This window comes from Dendrobates tinctorius, unplaced genomic scaffold (assembly GCF_039654945.1).
Source record: "Dendrobates tinctorius isolate UK_male_01 unplaced genomic scaffold, ASM3965494v1 ptg000575l, whole genome shotgun sequence".
In the NCBI taxonomy this organism is placed as follows: domain Eukaryota; kingdom Metazoa; phylum Chordata; class Amphibia; order Anura; family Dendrobatidae; genus Dendrobates; species Dendrobates tinctorius.
The window spans coordinates 53,320-69,093 of NW_027362233.1; the positions used below are offsets into that span (position 1 = coordinate 53,320).

The 15,774-nt window shown below is 45.7% G+C and overlaps 1 protein-coding gene across 2 annotated transcripts in view; it reads right to left on the minus strand.

The window, feature by feature from the left end:
* Positions 1 to 547: 547 nt before the first annotated feature.
* LOC141078570 (erlin-2-B) overlaps positions 548 to 15,774 on the minus strand; it is a 44,182-nt gene continuing 28,955 nt past the window's right edge. For both annotated transcript variants that reach the window (XM_073565200.1, XM_073565201.1), the window contains exons 8-12: positions 14,019 to 14,077; positions 13,688 to 13,779; positions 11,311 to 11,400; positions 8,634 to 8,713; positions 548 to 1,400 (exon numbers count right to left, since the gene is read on the minus strand). In XM_073565200.1, coding sequence (XP_073421301.1) covers positions 1,200 to 1,400; positions 8,634 to 8,713; positions 11,311 to 11,400; positions 13,688 to 13,779; positions 14,019 to 14,077 — 522 coding nt within the window. In that variant the 3' untranslated portion in view covers positions 548 to 1,199. The remainder of the gene's footprint in view (positions 1,401 to 8,633; positions 8,714 to 11,310; positions 11,401 to 13,687; positions 13,780 to 14,018; positions 14,078 to 15,774) is intronic.

Consider the following 15,774-nt stretch of genomic DNA (forward strand, 5'->3'; position numbering starts at 1 on the left):
CTGCATTTAAATACCGTATGTAATAAAACTTTTTTTTTTCTTTTAAATGAAGTTAAATACAGGTATATTTTTTAGGGCCACATTCCCTATAGAACTTAAGTGATTTAATTTTAAAAAATCTGGAGCGATAGACTTTTTAACGGATCGGAAAAGGATTGCGTTTTTTTGTCTTGCAAATGAAAAAAAACAAATGCCACAGTGATGGTAAAAGCTGATACACTGACCAAAAACTGATGAAAAAAAAATTAGATCTACAAATAAAAAACACACCGCCACAGAAAAACGGATGGTTCTTATATGCAAAAAAAAAAGAAACAAGTCTGAATGAGGCCTCAGTATATACAATGTAGGGTATGGTTACTGCATCCCCCCCAACTAAAGTACAGGGCATCTGACCAAAAAGACAAACATAGGCCCAGATAACTAATCTAATGCAAAACTGCACAAGACATATGGCATAAATTAGTAAATATATCTTAGATCTGATGAGGCTGGTGTACATACCGTGAAAAGCCAAGTCTGAGACTGGACAAATACTGATACTGTACCCTTTATAGAAATGCTAATTTTATTATCAGGCAGGGAAACGTTCAAACCAGATTATACAGCCATTCTAATATGGATTTTCAAAGTGAGTACACTAGGCTCTCCAGGTCTTACTTCTATTTAATAAAGGATGCAATTGAAAAGTGGTGACAAGATCTGCTTTAATATGTGGATGTATTGTACTGGCAGGTCTTATAAGACATCGTGATCCTTGTAAGTACCACGACAGACAATAATGCACACATTGTACTCAGATCTTATCCTTCTCTGTAGCACATTTGGACTCCACAAAAAAAGACAAATATTGGTCCCTAGTAATATACAGCATTTTGCAAAAAGATATCAAAATACTGTAAAAAGCCTCCACGAGCTGCCATGAGATGCATCACCCCACAATCAGTAAGTGTTTTATAGCCGCCGCGGTAGAAAAACAAATCACAGCGTCCTGAGAATCCAAATACTTCCGATACAATACAAACATTCATTTTGTGGACATATAAAAGAAAAAAATTAATCTACAGAGTGCCAATACTTCCTTCTGAGGCTGCAAATCGCTAGAAAAAAAATTATCATTTGGTTTTGCAATTTTCATATATTTTTCGTTCATTTTCCTTTTTTTTGTAAAACCAGTGGATTTTTTCTCCCTTTTGTCCTTAGGAATTTGATTCATCAGAATATACAGTGGAGTCTTTAAAGGGAAAGGCGTCTCCTGGAGGTTGGTCGCCCGGATGGGCGCTGGTGCTTGTGGTGCTGTCCATAAACATATTTGGGATGTCATTACCAAAGTAGATCTTACTGTTGGCAGCGATGGCTTGGTATTTTATAAGTTGCAGGTATTCAGGGGTTAATTTTAGCTGCAAGAGGAAGACAAAAAGCAAAAGGTAACATATGACACAAAGAAAATTTGGGGAAATTCCAGGGCTCGTGACATCATCTTAAGTGGGTAAAATTGAAAGGGGCTTGTAAAAACAACCAACTATGCCAGTTACTTATTAAACATCCACGTCATTCTTAAGAATAATGCGATTTTTAGATTTGTTTACTGATCATTGCCTAGGTAACAGGCCACCGCTGCAGTCTATCAGAGGAGGCTGGTCTCCGAGGGGGTGCAGTGCTTACATACTGATGGTATTGAGCTTGTAAGCGCAGATCAGAGTGGAAAGAACTATTCTGTCAGTGAGGTCACAAGAAGTCGGAGAGTCACCACCATGAGTGATTCTGTGACAAGGAGAGATTGGCGTACAACACAACAGTCAGGTAGTTAGCAATGACCTCCCAATAAGTGTTCAGCCTCATAGTAGGGGTGGAAAAAAAAAAAAAAAAAAAAAAAAAAGGACTTAGTGTATTTTGGGGGTTATAAGACGCACCCCAAATTTTGAAGAGGAAACTAGGAAAAAAACAGGATTTTGGTTGCTTACCGTAAAATCTGTTTCTCATTAACTTCATTGGGGGACACAGAAACCGTGGGTGTGTGCTGCTGCCACTAGGAGTTTGACAATATGCCATGAAAAAAATGTTAACCGACTCCGCAGTATACACCCCTCCGACCGGCTGTAGGACAATCAGTTAGTAAAAAAGCAGTAGGAGGAGACAATATCATGTAAGTCATCATATATTCATTACAAGTAACAAAATCATGGGAGGGCGCTGTGTTCCCCAATGAAGACTCTGAGAAACAGATTTTACGGTAAGCAACCAAAATCCTGTTTTCTCTTTCGTCTCATTGGGGGGCACAGAAACCGTGGGACGTCTAAAAGCAGTCCCTGGGGTGGACAGAAACTTCCTTCAGGTCGGAGAACTCACCACTGCCGCCTGCAAGATTCTTCTGCCTAGGCTGGTGTCCGCTGAAGCATAGCTATGGACCTTATAGAACCTTGAAAAGATAAGCACGGACGACCATGTGGCTGCCTTGCACAACTGCATGGCTGATGCCCTATTGTGTACTGCCCAGGAGGTGCCCACCACCCAAGTAGAATGGGCCTTGACCCCAGCCTGGGACACTCTGTCCTTCACCCGGTAGGCTTCCAGAATTGCCATTCTGATCCAGCGGGCAATTGTTGCCTTAGAGGCCGGCAGGGATAACAAAGAGTGAGTCTGCCTTCCTGAAGTGAGCGGTCCTGGCCAGATAGAGCCTTATCGCCCTGACCAGGTCTAGCTTATTCAAAGAACGCTCCAGAGGATGGGTTGGAGCGGGACAAAATGACGGAAGGATTATATCCTCGTTCAGGTGGAAGGTGGATACCACCTTGGGAAGAAAGTTAGGAGGAGGCCGCAAAACAATCTTGTCTTGGTGCATAATTAAGAATGGAGGGCGACAGGACAATGCCGCTAATTCTGAAACCCGCCTAATAGAGGTGATGGCTACGAGAAATACCACCTTCAAGGACAACAAAGACATGGGAGCTTCCTGGAGGGGTTCAAAGGGTGAACCTGTCAAGGCTTCCAAGACCAAGATAAGATCCCATGGAGCAACTGGGGATCTGTAAGGAGGAGCTGTATGCACCACCCCTTGCAGGAAGGTCTTAACCTGTAAGCGGGAGGCCAAATTTCTATGAAAAAGAATAGAGAGAGCAGATACCTGGCCTTTCAAAGAACTAACCCTGCCTGGAAAAAGGCTAAGACAGATGGTAGGGAACTGGGGATAGGTGTGATGTGATTAGACTCACACCAGCCAAAATAGGCCTTCCAGGCTCAATAATAGACCCTGAAAGAGGAGGGCTTCCTAGCCTGGATCATTGTATTAATGACTCGAACCGAAAATCCCGCTGCTCTCAGTATTGTGGTTTCAAAGGCCATGCCGTCAAATTGAGCAACCGAGAATTCGAGTGGTAAAACGGCCCCTGAGCCAGAAGATCTGGTCTGTCGGGGAGTCTCCAGGGGGTGCCTGCGAGAAGATTGATAATTTCTGCGAACCAGGCCCTCCTGGGTCAGTACAGGACGATCAATATGACAGGCACCCCTTCCGCCTTGATCTTCTTTAGCAACCTTTGCAGGAGAGGAAGGGGAGGGAACAGGTAAGGGAGTCTGAACTGTGTCCAGGGAATGACCAGCGCGTCGACCCCTATTGCTAGAGGATCGCGGTATCTTGAGACAAACTGTTGGACCCTTCTGTTCTGCCGCGACGCCAGAAGTCTGGAGTCCCCCATAGGCGGCATATCTGACAGAACACGTCCTGATGTAAAGGACCATTCTCCTGCCCCGAGCCCCTCCCGACTGAGGAGTCGGCGGCCGTGTTGTCTGTGCTGGGAATATAAACTGCCGAAATTGCGGTTTCCGCCCAGCTGACAATTCTGGATACCTCGGCCAGTGCCCGGGGACTCCTGGTTCCCCCTTGGTGATTGATGTATGCCACCGCTGTGGCATTGTCCGTCCGAATCCTGACTGGCTGGTTGTTGAGGTATCTTTCCCAATGTAGGAGTGCTAGAAAGATCAGTTGAAGGAATACCGCACCCCAGCCCAGGAGACTGGCATCTGTAGTTACCACCTGCCAGTGGACAGGGGGAAAAGGCCGTCGCAGATGATCGAGGGGGGGAGGTCAGCCACCACTTGAGGGATTCCCTGCTCTGAATGGAAGGGAGGAAGGGGCGATCCAGCGAAGAGATGGTCCTGTCCCACTGAAGGAGGATGTTCCTCTGCAGTATCCTGGAATGAAACAGACTCTCATGGCAGCGCGAAAGGATAGAAGTCGGAATTTTAACAGAGAACGAATTCCCTGCTGGAGGGTAATACACTTTCTTTCTGGGAGAAAGACCCTTGAGCGGCGGGTGTCGATTGTCATCCCTAAGAATTCTAGGCGTTGCGTTGGCGTTAGGTGAGATTTCTCCCTGTTTATGATCCAACCAAACCAGAACAGCGTGTTTAAAACCACCGCTAGGTTTTCCTGGGCCTGAGTGAAGGAGGGTGCTTTGACGAGAATATCGTTGAGATATGGTACTAATATTATGCCTCTGACCCTTAATATAGCTACCATTGCTGCCATAATCTTTGTAAAAATTCTGGGGGGCTGTTGCCAGCCCAAATGGCAGGGCCACAAACTGGAAATGCTGCTCTTGGACAGCAAAGCGTAGAAACCTTTGATGTTCCTGAAAAATGGGGACGTGCAGGTAGGCGTCCCCAATCTATGGAACATAGGAATTCCTGATCCTCCATAGATGTGATTACCGACCGAATCGACTCCATCCTGAAATGGCATAAGCGGACCCATTTGTTTAGCCTTTTGAGGTCTAGTATGGGACGAACTGAGCCATCCTTTTTTGGGATCACAAACAGGCTTGAGTAAAAATCGGTGAAACGTTCCTGCTCAGGAACGGGGACGATTACTCCTGCGTTGAGGAGAGAGTCGATTGCCGCAAAAAACCCTAGAGCCATAGCAGCGTCTCTTGGAAGTTGCGATAGGAACGGTCTCGCGGAAGCGCGTTGAAGTCTATCTTTTATCCTGTGGATACCACCTCCTTTACCCAGATATCCTCTACTGAACACTACCAGACATCTCTGAAGAGGAGAAGGCGGCCTCCTAGTCTGGAAGAGGTACTGTGAAGGGAGTTGGCTTCCCTGTCGGCGTCAGGCTGAATTGGCTCTGCTCAGCCCTGACCTGGTAGCTTTGCTGTTGGAACTGCGGGAATGCCATGAAGGGGTGGCAGAAAGGATACCCTCCTTCTGTCTCTAGGTGCTTGCGACCTCTGTGGGCCCTGAGCATAAGCGTCTGTTGCTGGGGTACGGCGAAAGGGCTGAGCCCTACGTTTGAAAACATATCGACGAGGCTTGGCCTGAGGGAGAAGGGAGCTTGTACCCCCCGTTGCATCCTTAATGATTTGATTTAACATTGACCCCAAGAGTCAGGCACTCTGAAACGGCAGATTGGTCAGTGATTTCTTTGAGGATAAATCAGCCTGCCAAGCCTTTAGCCAGACCGTCAGCCGGACGGCTACCACGTTACTGGATGCTTGAGCTGCGCAAGAAGCGGCATCCAGGGCCGCTGATACCATATACCTCCCGGCATGAGAGATTTGATCTGCGAACTCCGCCAGTTCCGCTGCTTGGGCCCCGGCCAATAAGCCCTGTCTAAGCTGTTTGGCCCATTCCGTAACAGACTTAGCTACCCAGGCTGAGGCGAAAACCGGACACAATGTAGCGGCCGCTGCCTCAAAGGTGGATTTCGCCAGGGATTCTATCCATCTATCATTGGGATCCTTTAGAGCTGCCCCACTGGCCAGTGGGAGGATTGTATTGGTAGAGAGTCTGGACACTGGTGGATCCACCGAAGGGGAGGCGGTCCAGTTGTCGGTGAGATCTGGAGGAAAAGGATATAGAATCCCAAAACGACTAACCCTCTGAAACCGCCTGGTTTGGTATTCCCTTTCCCTGGCTAATACTTCCTCAAAATCCTTGTGGGAGGCAAAGGCCCTAGCGGGAGACTTATGACGGTTAAATGAAAAAGTCTGATCTTTAGGTATTGATGTGGCGTCCCTAATGTTCTCATTGAGCCATATCCTCGACGCCCTCGGACTGTTCTGGCCCGTACTCAGAACCCTCCTCTGAGTGAGTCTCTGATAATGCCTCACCTTATTCCTGGGATGAGGACCGGGAGGAGGCAGACAGCCAGAGGAACTCTGGTGGAGAGATGGAGTGAGAAGGGGACCTGGGTTGGTGGTCCTGTCTAAACCTTGTACGGCCTCTAAAAGGCCCAAAAGGAGGCTCCTTTGATGCTCCTGTGTCCACTGGAGTCTGAAGTGGCAATCTGTCAAGCACCGTTACCAAGGTCTGTGATACCTTGGTAAGGTCGGCCACGGACTTAGATAAGGAAGAGGCCCATCCTGGACACTCACTGTCTCCTGTGGCGATGGATGGCCCCTGGGCGGCAGGCAGGGTGGCTTCCTCCTGCTCCAGGGATAATGCGGGAGCTCTGACAGATAAGGCAGGGGGGCTGCACCTGTTCTCTAGTGTTGGTGACACCGTAGGTCTGCTGCAATCTGAGCAGAGTGGTGAGGACTGACCTGAAGGAAGCCTGACATTTCATTTGGTACATACAAAATATTCGACCAAGGTCGCTGAAGCGGATGAGGAGCGTGACTGCTCTCCCTTGGGCATACTGACAGGCTTAACCTGGTGCCGACCGTCAGGGGTAGAAAGCGGAGTGAGGGAGCAACCTGTAGTGCAGTACTCATATACCCACGACCTGTGTCCCCGCAGCAGCTGCCGCCCAAAGGCTGATGAGAGAGAGAGAGAGAGAGAGAGAGAGAGAGAGAGAGAGAGAGAGAGAGAGAGAGAGAGAGAGAGAGAGAGAGAGAGAGAGAGAGAGAGAGATGTCAACAGCCCCCTGCCTAGAATCTTTTATGAAATCCCCGCCCGGAGGTGGTGGGAGGAGCCCTGCTCCAGCCTCCTGGAGCACCAAGATGGCACTGGTACAGGAAGAGGAAGCCGAGGGGCGGAGCCTGCCGGAAGCCAGAATCTGGTGTTGGCCGTACTGGGCTCCTGCTGAAGCCCAGGGCCATAACGCTGCCACGGGAGGAGCTGGAACTGTGCTGTACCGTGTGCTTGAAAGTAAGTGTTGGCTCTTAAACTAAGAGCCATGGGCTGCAATCCTGAGCGCTGATTAGAGCGGTCACATTCAGCCTAGTGCGGCTGGTGAGAAGAATATAAATGCTGTAGCCTCTTACCTCCAGCTCACCCCGTAACAGGGGTCAGTTATCTGCATGAAAAAATTGCTGTCCCAAACCTTTTCTGCAGGGCGTCTCTCTCGATCATCAGGCTCTGGCGGGCGAGTGATGGGAGACGAAGGTTAGAACCAGTAGCGGCCACCTGAACACGAGTCCTGTGTTAGGGTCCTGCCAGTGGGATTCATGAGGATACAGGGTGGCAGTACACACCGTACTCATAATCCCGGTGTGGGAATACAGATGTAGCAGATCTACTCTGTATCCCTCCTGGTTACCTGAAAAGGAACGACGCACATTGAGGTAGGCATGCGTCTGCGAGAGACCCCTGTCCACCTCCTGCTGACACTAAGCAAAACTCATTGTCCTACAGCCGGTCGGAGGGGTGTATGCTGCGGAGGCGGAGTTAACATTTTTTCATGGCATAGTGTCAACTTCCTAGTGGCATCAGCACACACCCACGGTTTCTGTGTCCCCCTATGAGACGAAAGATAAAACTTGTTTTAATAAAATGGTGGTGCTTCTTACAATCCAGGCATCTTATTGCTTACCGGGGGTGGTGGCTGCGGTAAAGCAGGGTCCCAGGGTCGCTGCTGGCGGAGGCAGGAGTGGGGCGATGCTGCGGACCCCAGATTGGGAGAAAGGGGTGTTCGAATGTGTGACGCTGTGGGTGTTCGGTGGTGCTGAGCCTCCTTTGACATTTTGTGAAAGCCCGGAGCCCCCCGCACTTCCATGGTTTACTATACGGTGGACTCGGGAAAATGGCTGCCGGAGGAGGCGCATGCCCAGATGGAGATCTTGGTGCCCTGGCAGCCATTTTTCCGGAGTCTACTGCAATGTAAACCATAGAAGTGCGGGGGCTCCAGGCTTTCACAAAATGTTGGCGGAGCCCCCGCACCACCGAACACCCGCAGCGTCACACATCCGAACACTACTTCATCCCAGCCTGTGGCCTGGAGCAACACTCCACTCTTGACTCTTCCAGCAGTGACCTGGGACCCTGCACCACCGTGACCAGTAAGGAATATTCGCATTATAAGACACACCCTCATCCCCCCCCCCCCCAAATTTGGGGAAAAAAAGTGCGTGTTATCCGAAAAATACAGTAGATAACCCCCTTTAAAGATGGCTCATCACCGCTCCTGGCAGTCTGTTGGTAAGTACGTGTATCCTCCATATATACAGTTCTCAAGCACTGTAAGTTGTGACGTTCCTCTGTTATTCCTCATAGAAGTTTAGGAATAAAGTGACAAGTAGGTGTTAGTAGTTGGGAGGGGTCCGTACACTGTCCAATCAGGGCTCACAGTATCAGACAGTGTAGGCACACATCAGAATGTCCTCCTCATGATTGGTAGGGTGCAGTTTGGAGAAACGAAAGGGTACACCCAAACAGTGTCCAGAACTGAGTGTAGAAAAAGAAATTTGTAGCTTTACCTTATTGGAGTCTGATATTTTCTTGGCTGTATAAAATTCGGCATCGGCCCTCGCCTTCTCTCTAGCTATAAAGGCAGAATCTGCAGAACAAAAGCATTGAGAAACCAAATTTATTTTTGCTTATTGTAACGGGGTCTTCCAAGCTGGGGTACCTCTTTCAGTACCACCCCGTATTTTCGGAGGTCCGCTCTGCGTTGGCTGGAGTCTGAATGAATGACGCTGGCTGGAATTCCTCTGAGTGCATGGGCGCATATAAAAGATCACTGCTTCTCCATGTATTTCCAGTCTGACAACACTTTACTCACAGGACACAGAATATATCACACAGATACAGAGGGCCGGCCAATAGACAAGCAGCAGGCCAGACATGCATTACAAAAGCCGCAGGTGGCCGGAGCCTGCGGATGTTTACTGTGGGAATTACAAAGGTGGGGGGAGGGCGGACACTGCTGATACATTAGGGACATGCATCTCACATGGAACCTATTATATATACATATAACTGCACAACATATTCTGGGTGCTGGGTGGTTCTGTAACACTTATATTGAGCCACGATATCTGGCAGTGCTTTATGGATGCTATGTAAATTCCCTATCAGTCTGCCTGTGGAGTGTGGGAAGAAACCGGAAAACCTGGAGGAAACCCACGCAAACACGGGGAGAACATACAAACTCCTTGCAGATGTTATTCTAGGTCAGATTTGCACTAGGATCCCAGTGCTGAAGAGCAACAGTGCTAACCGCTGAGCCACCGTGCTGTGCTTATGTTGTATCACAGGCTGAAAAGCTTCACAAGGGACTGGTTTAATTTCAAGGAACTTGTTACTGTGACGCGTGTTTCTGGCAAACCTTGTATTCAGTCAGTCATTCATACAGAAATGCAGTCATGTGGTGTATATAGGATACCCACCCGTACAATGACAGCTAGTTGTCGGTGTTATAAGTAAATGGTCAGTAAAAACCGTGGTCACCAAAAGTTCTCAATATGGTTGAGGTCAGGGAAGAATGGTGGTCACACCATGGGTTTCTCTCATTTTATGCCGCCAGCAGCAGGTATTCTTTGCAGCATGAGATGGTGCATATTGATGCATGAAGAGGCTTCTGCCATGTATGGCACAATGCTTCTTTTTCATGGAAGAAAGTGGTCTGTCAGAAACTTTATATACTTTGTTAAGGTCATTTTCACACCTTCCAGGACCTCAAGAGAGCCTAACAGCTCCTTCACCATGATTACGGCGCAAAACACGCCGCTGTCTTGTTGGGAAATGGTGGTCATCTACTTCTTCATCCATCTGGATCATCCATAGTTGCACAGCATTCATCAGTAAACAATTCTGTTTTGAAATTATTCTTCATACATGTCTGGACTGCAACAGTTTCAGCTTGTGAGCACTGTTTAGGTTTGGCCGAGTAGTAGGACTATGCATAACTAAAAGTATCTGGAGGGTCAGGGCCGGCCCGAGAGATTACGGCGCCCTAGGCGAAACTATTTTGTTGCACCCCTACTATTCTTGGCAGTAGATGAAAACTTGGGATATAAATTTTGGAGCAAAATAAACCACAACAACAATGATTAATTAACTCTCTCCTAACTCTTTAATCTTCTGAGAAGTTGTATAGGACAAATATATACAAAGTAATCAATAACACAAAACAAAAACGACCATAGGTAATTAAAATTTTTGTTTCCTTGCCTTTTTTTTTTTTAAAAGGATGACACTAAGTCACCGAGATTAATTTGTTAAGCAACTTCAGATTCTATCGAAATTGTTGCCAACCCAACCAACCTCTCTTGCGTCATATTTGCCCTTAAATATGTACACTTTTCTTTCCATCCCTAAAACTTTTTGCCTTTTGAAAAGATTTTTTATAATTTTTTCTATTTTTTCTCTGGCGCCCCCTTTGGGTCGGCGCCCTAGGCGGCCGCCTAGTTCGCCTATACGTTCCGGCTGGCCCTGTGGAGGGTCCTGAACCTTGAAGTTCATAGGACTCCAGGAGGCACAGGCAGCTTCAAATACCAGTTTGCTGCTTTGTAATGATATTTTAGAATATCAGAAACCTTCCTCATAATGCCTTTATCTGCACAAACCTCTGTGCCTCCATCAGCCACAAATCACTTCACAGTACAAAGATCACGTATCAGTTTTCGTGAAATATTGAATGTTTTCATACCTTGTCCATGGCATTTCACCATTTGATGCTCTTTGGCAGTAGAGATCCTTTTTCTTTCTCATATTGCTTGAAACCTATAGAGTGTCCTTCTTAAGCAGTTTTCCTTTAGCTGGGCAAATTAATCACAGGTGTTTCAGATTGATTTCAGTGATCCAAAGAGACCCGATACACAATACCATCCATGAGGTTATGTGGAAAAAAAAACCGTCATCTGTATGGCACCTAAATCCAGTTTGCATAATAATTTGGAGCGCGGTGTTCACATCAAGACGACAGACAATGAAGTCTCTTGTACTTGGTTACACTGTAGTCTGTAGGCCGCCTCCATGAGGCACGCGTTCTCTCACAATAGCCATGCTTGTAGAGGAGAATAAGCAGACCATCTCAGGATGTTAATAGAAGGGGCGTCTGGATTAAACAAAGTCATGGATCTAGTAAACAAGGCCCTGGACATGGACCATATTACAAGGCGAGACCACTGCACAATCTCATCTAACAATTACCTTCAATCTCAGAAATCTTCTTCTCCGTTTCCTTCTCCATAACCTTCTGTCCGTATTTGATCTCCGCAACTTGGGCCACTTTCTCTGCCTCTGTATGGCAAAGAGGGAAAAAAAAAAAAAAAAAAAAAAAACAACACACACACACACACAAAACTCAAGATTAATGATGTGTGAACACACTGCAACCATTTCTAGGCAGATTACTACATAAGTACAGGTCATTATGGTAGGAAATGAAAGAATACTGCGGTTGCTGGTTCCTTTTCCGTCTTGTAATTTGGATCACATCGTCATTACTGTAATAAGGGAATTGTTGCCACGTGAGTATGTATACGTATATGACATGTCTGCTGGAGGCCATTTACCCCAGGGGTCTGTGATACATGCACATTCATAGTGTACCATTCTCTAAAGGGTGTCCAAATAAAATAAGAAAAAATAAATGTAAATCTGGACCTGAGGAGCCCACGCAGAAGGGGAAAAGTCATTGAATTCAGCAAAATGGAGAACAGTTTAGGATCAGAGGAGAGAAGATCGTGACAGCTCGACGTTCATGTGATCATAGATAAGAAGAGCCGAGAAGAAGGGAGACAATAGGGTCACACGGAGTCTTTTGTTGAGGATTTTAAAATCGGATCCACTACAAAATCCATATCAAAACCCCTTCAAGTAGTCGGCTTGTCTGAGTCATGTCAGTGAAAAATTCAACTCTGCTATTAATATGGAGAACGTCCTGAGAGCTTCTTTCCAAAAAGGTGAAGAGAAAAAGAAAAAAAAAAAAAAAACCACCACACACAAAAAATTAAAATAAAAGTGCCTGGCCTGTGTAATTTAACTTCTCAGTGGTGACAATTCCTCTGTGGGCCAAAAATCTAATATATAAAGCTGAGTGTGTGTGTGTGTGTGTATGTCCGGGATATGCATCCGCACCGTCGCAGCTACAGCCACAAAATTTGGCGCACAGTTACACGTCTGGACCCCCGAGAGAGTCATAGGCTATGTTGTGAGGCGAAATTTTAACCCCGCGCGTTCCAATTCACCAAACAATTTGGCCTATCATTCTTATCATTTCTATGGTGTTATCGTCCTTCTGTAAAGCTGGAAATAACACAATTTATTACCGTGCCAACACAGACCACCCTCTGACATAGACTGCAGGGGGAGCCCAGTATCACACAGGATAGGAATAGATACACGGCTCCGCAGACAGTATCACACAGGATAGGATTAGATACACGGCTCAACAGACAGTATCATACAGGATAGGATTAGATACACAGCTCAGCAGTCAGTATCATACAGGATAGGATTAGATACATGGCTCAGCAGTCAGTATCACACAGGATAGGATTAGATACACGGCTCAGCAGTCAGTATCACACAGGATAGGATTAGATGCACAGGTCAGCAGTCAGTATCACATAGGATAGGAATAGATACACGGCTCAGCAGACGGTATCACACAGGATGGGATTAGATACACTGCTCAGCAGTCAGTATCACACAGGATAGGATTAGATACACGGCTCAGCAGTCAGTAACACACGATAGGATTAGGTACACAGCTCAGTAGACATTATCACACAGGATAGGGTTAGATACACAGCTCAGAAACAGGATGTGCCAAAGGAGAGGACATTTTCATTCCAAGAATTCCACTCATTCCATCAGATTTGTTTTTTGATTTTAAACGCCTCCATATTCTATTTCAACTGCTATTTGCAATGTCCATTAACAATGCTCAGGGACAGTCATTGAAAGTAGTAGGGATCGATTTGCAATCTCCATGCTTTTCTCATGGTCAACTTTACGTGGTCTGTTCAAGAGTTGGAACTGCCAAAAATCTGTTCATCTTTGCACCGAAAAGAAAAACCAAAAATCTTGAATGAGTTGAAAATAAAATACTATCAATACTTGGGTAATCGTTTAGTTAATTTGTGTTGCAAATCTGTAGTGTTGAATATATGATGTGAAATGTTTTTATGTGCTATATAATCATTATAATTTGTTATAACTAACCACAGTTGGTTACTATGCCCGGGCAACGCCGGGCTCTTCAGCTAGTAGTGAAATAAAATTATACAGCCACGTGGGTGGGCACAGTTTCAATCACCCTGACCTACTGCCCTCACTCTAAGGCCAAATTTACACCATACTGAAGTAAAATACTGAACAAATACTGAACGTGTGAACGTGGCGCAATACGGAGACTGTAGAAGGAAAACTGAAAGATTTTTAATTAAACCCAAAATGCAAATTTGCTTATTTTTGCCCAAAAAACACACAAAGTGTCAAACAGAAGTAAATCCCAGCAGCTTTCGGTTTTATCCAAAGCACTCCGAATAGGACTGCAGTCTATGGGATTTAGGGGGCCTACCAATCAGGGCCTTTTTCCTCTCCGTTTCAGCCTCCTTCTCCACCACCTTCTGCTTCTGTGCAGCAATGAGGAGCTTGGTTTTTTCACTTTCCCTAAAAAAAACGAGAGACATTTACAGCCCACGGATATGAAAACCCTTCATTGCCAATGTCCCCCAGCTTCACACCTGGGCGTCACACGCACTTTTGCATGTATTCCTTAATTTATAATGAACTGCTCGATCCCCACATTGCTCTCTACGCCGCCCTACGGTCACTATAATACCCGCTGCCCATGACAGGCATTCGTACAGGTAATAACTTGGCATGTGGGGAATGTATCCAGCACTTACATGAGCTCATAGTTCCTGCGTATCGTTTCAGGGATATTTGGCTTTGTGACTCGGACAGCCTGGACAGAGAGGAGACAAAAGCAGAAGATCGATAGTCACATCCATTATGAAACAAGCCCTGTTGCAGGACCAAGTAAATGGACATCCTACATTGGATGGCTTGTGATGTAGATTACAAATCCGTATGCCCTGTGCAGTTTAGTCTACTAAGCAGTCACGAGGCGTGGTGTGGAAAGAAAGTCACTTCTAGTTGGCTGGTATGAGGACTAGTCAGCGGCCACAACATACATACAGACTTAACAACTAAAAAGGCCTGTTTTAAAGAAGCCCTCCTCCTCCTCCCATCAAAATATTTACCCTCTTAATATATTGCATTCATCATATTATATAGCACATTGTACTTACAATTGCTCATTTTGCCTTTCTACCCAGCAAATTATTCAGTTTTCCATTAGTTCTATGACATCATGTGATTAAAAACTAGCTGAATCCTTCTTAACTCCATGTAGAAACAGGAGGTCAATTTTCCTGTGTGAGTCACTGCAAAAGTCCCTGGCAAAGTGAGAAGCAGAGCGGCTGGGTCAGGAGTTGAAGAGGGGAATGATTCATGCAGGGACAAGAGACTTTCGGTTTCTGCATAGAGCAGAGAAAAAAGAAGAATTAGCTGAGTAGAAAGGCAAAATGAGCAACTGTAAGTACACAGTGCAATGTAATACGATGATTGCAATGCAATATACTAACAGGATAAAGCCTTTGATGGGAGGAGGCGTGCTTCATTAAGTGAACACATTGCCCAAAACTGAAGCTTCACTTTAAAAGGGAAAAAAATGACACTAATAAAAACCCCACTATAAATAATTTGGACTGCAGCTATAGGTTATGCCGCCCCTCAACCATGGAGGCTAGAAGTCTTTACACCTAAGCTCTGACACAAGTGAGTGCCACTGATACATGGCATGTTGCATCTGCCACAGCTGTCATGGTCATGATGTTCTCTTCTGCTCCATTCCAGATATTTAGATTGTTAGAGATCATTTCTAGCCATGATGTCTCATCTACTACCAGAATGTACTGTGGAGGTCATAGACAATGGGAGCGATCGGGCAGGAGAGAAGGCAGGGCAGGAAAGCAAGCAGCAGTTATCAAGGATGGATCCCTTATATTCAGATGACATGGACATCTCCACAGTCCATCCCCGAAGTTATGTAGAAACACAGCAAAGAAGCCTCATCAGACAGTCACACCAACAACAAATCCTGATTGTTCTCCATTTACAGAGCTCCTTTATGGGCTGCAGTCTGCCAATCATAAAACCTGGGACTTTTCCATGTGGTGATATTACACTAATGACACATACAACTCTGACAAAAATTGAGACCACTGCAAAATGTTCAGTTTGTCTGATTTTTCTCTATAGGTATATTTTTGAGTAAAATGTAAATTGCTCTTTTATTCTATAAACTACTGACAACATGTCCCCAAATTTCCAAGCACTAAATTTTGTATTTATTTTCAGAAAGAGAAATGGTCAAAAGAACAAAAAAATGCAGTGCTTGCAGACCTCAAATGATGCTACGAAAACAAGTTCATAATCATTTAGAAACAACAATACTAATGTTTTACCTCAGGAAGAGTTCAGAAATCAATATTTTGTGGAATAACCATGATTTTTAATCACAGCTTTCATGCGTCTTGCATGCTTCCCCCAGTCTTTCGCACTGCTTTTGGGAGACCTTATGCCACTCCTGGTACAAAA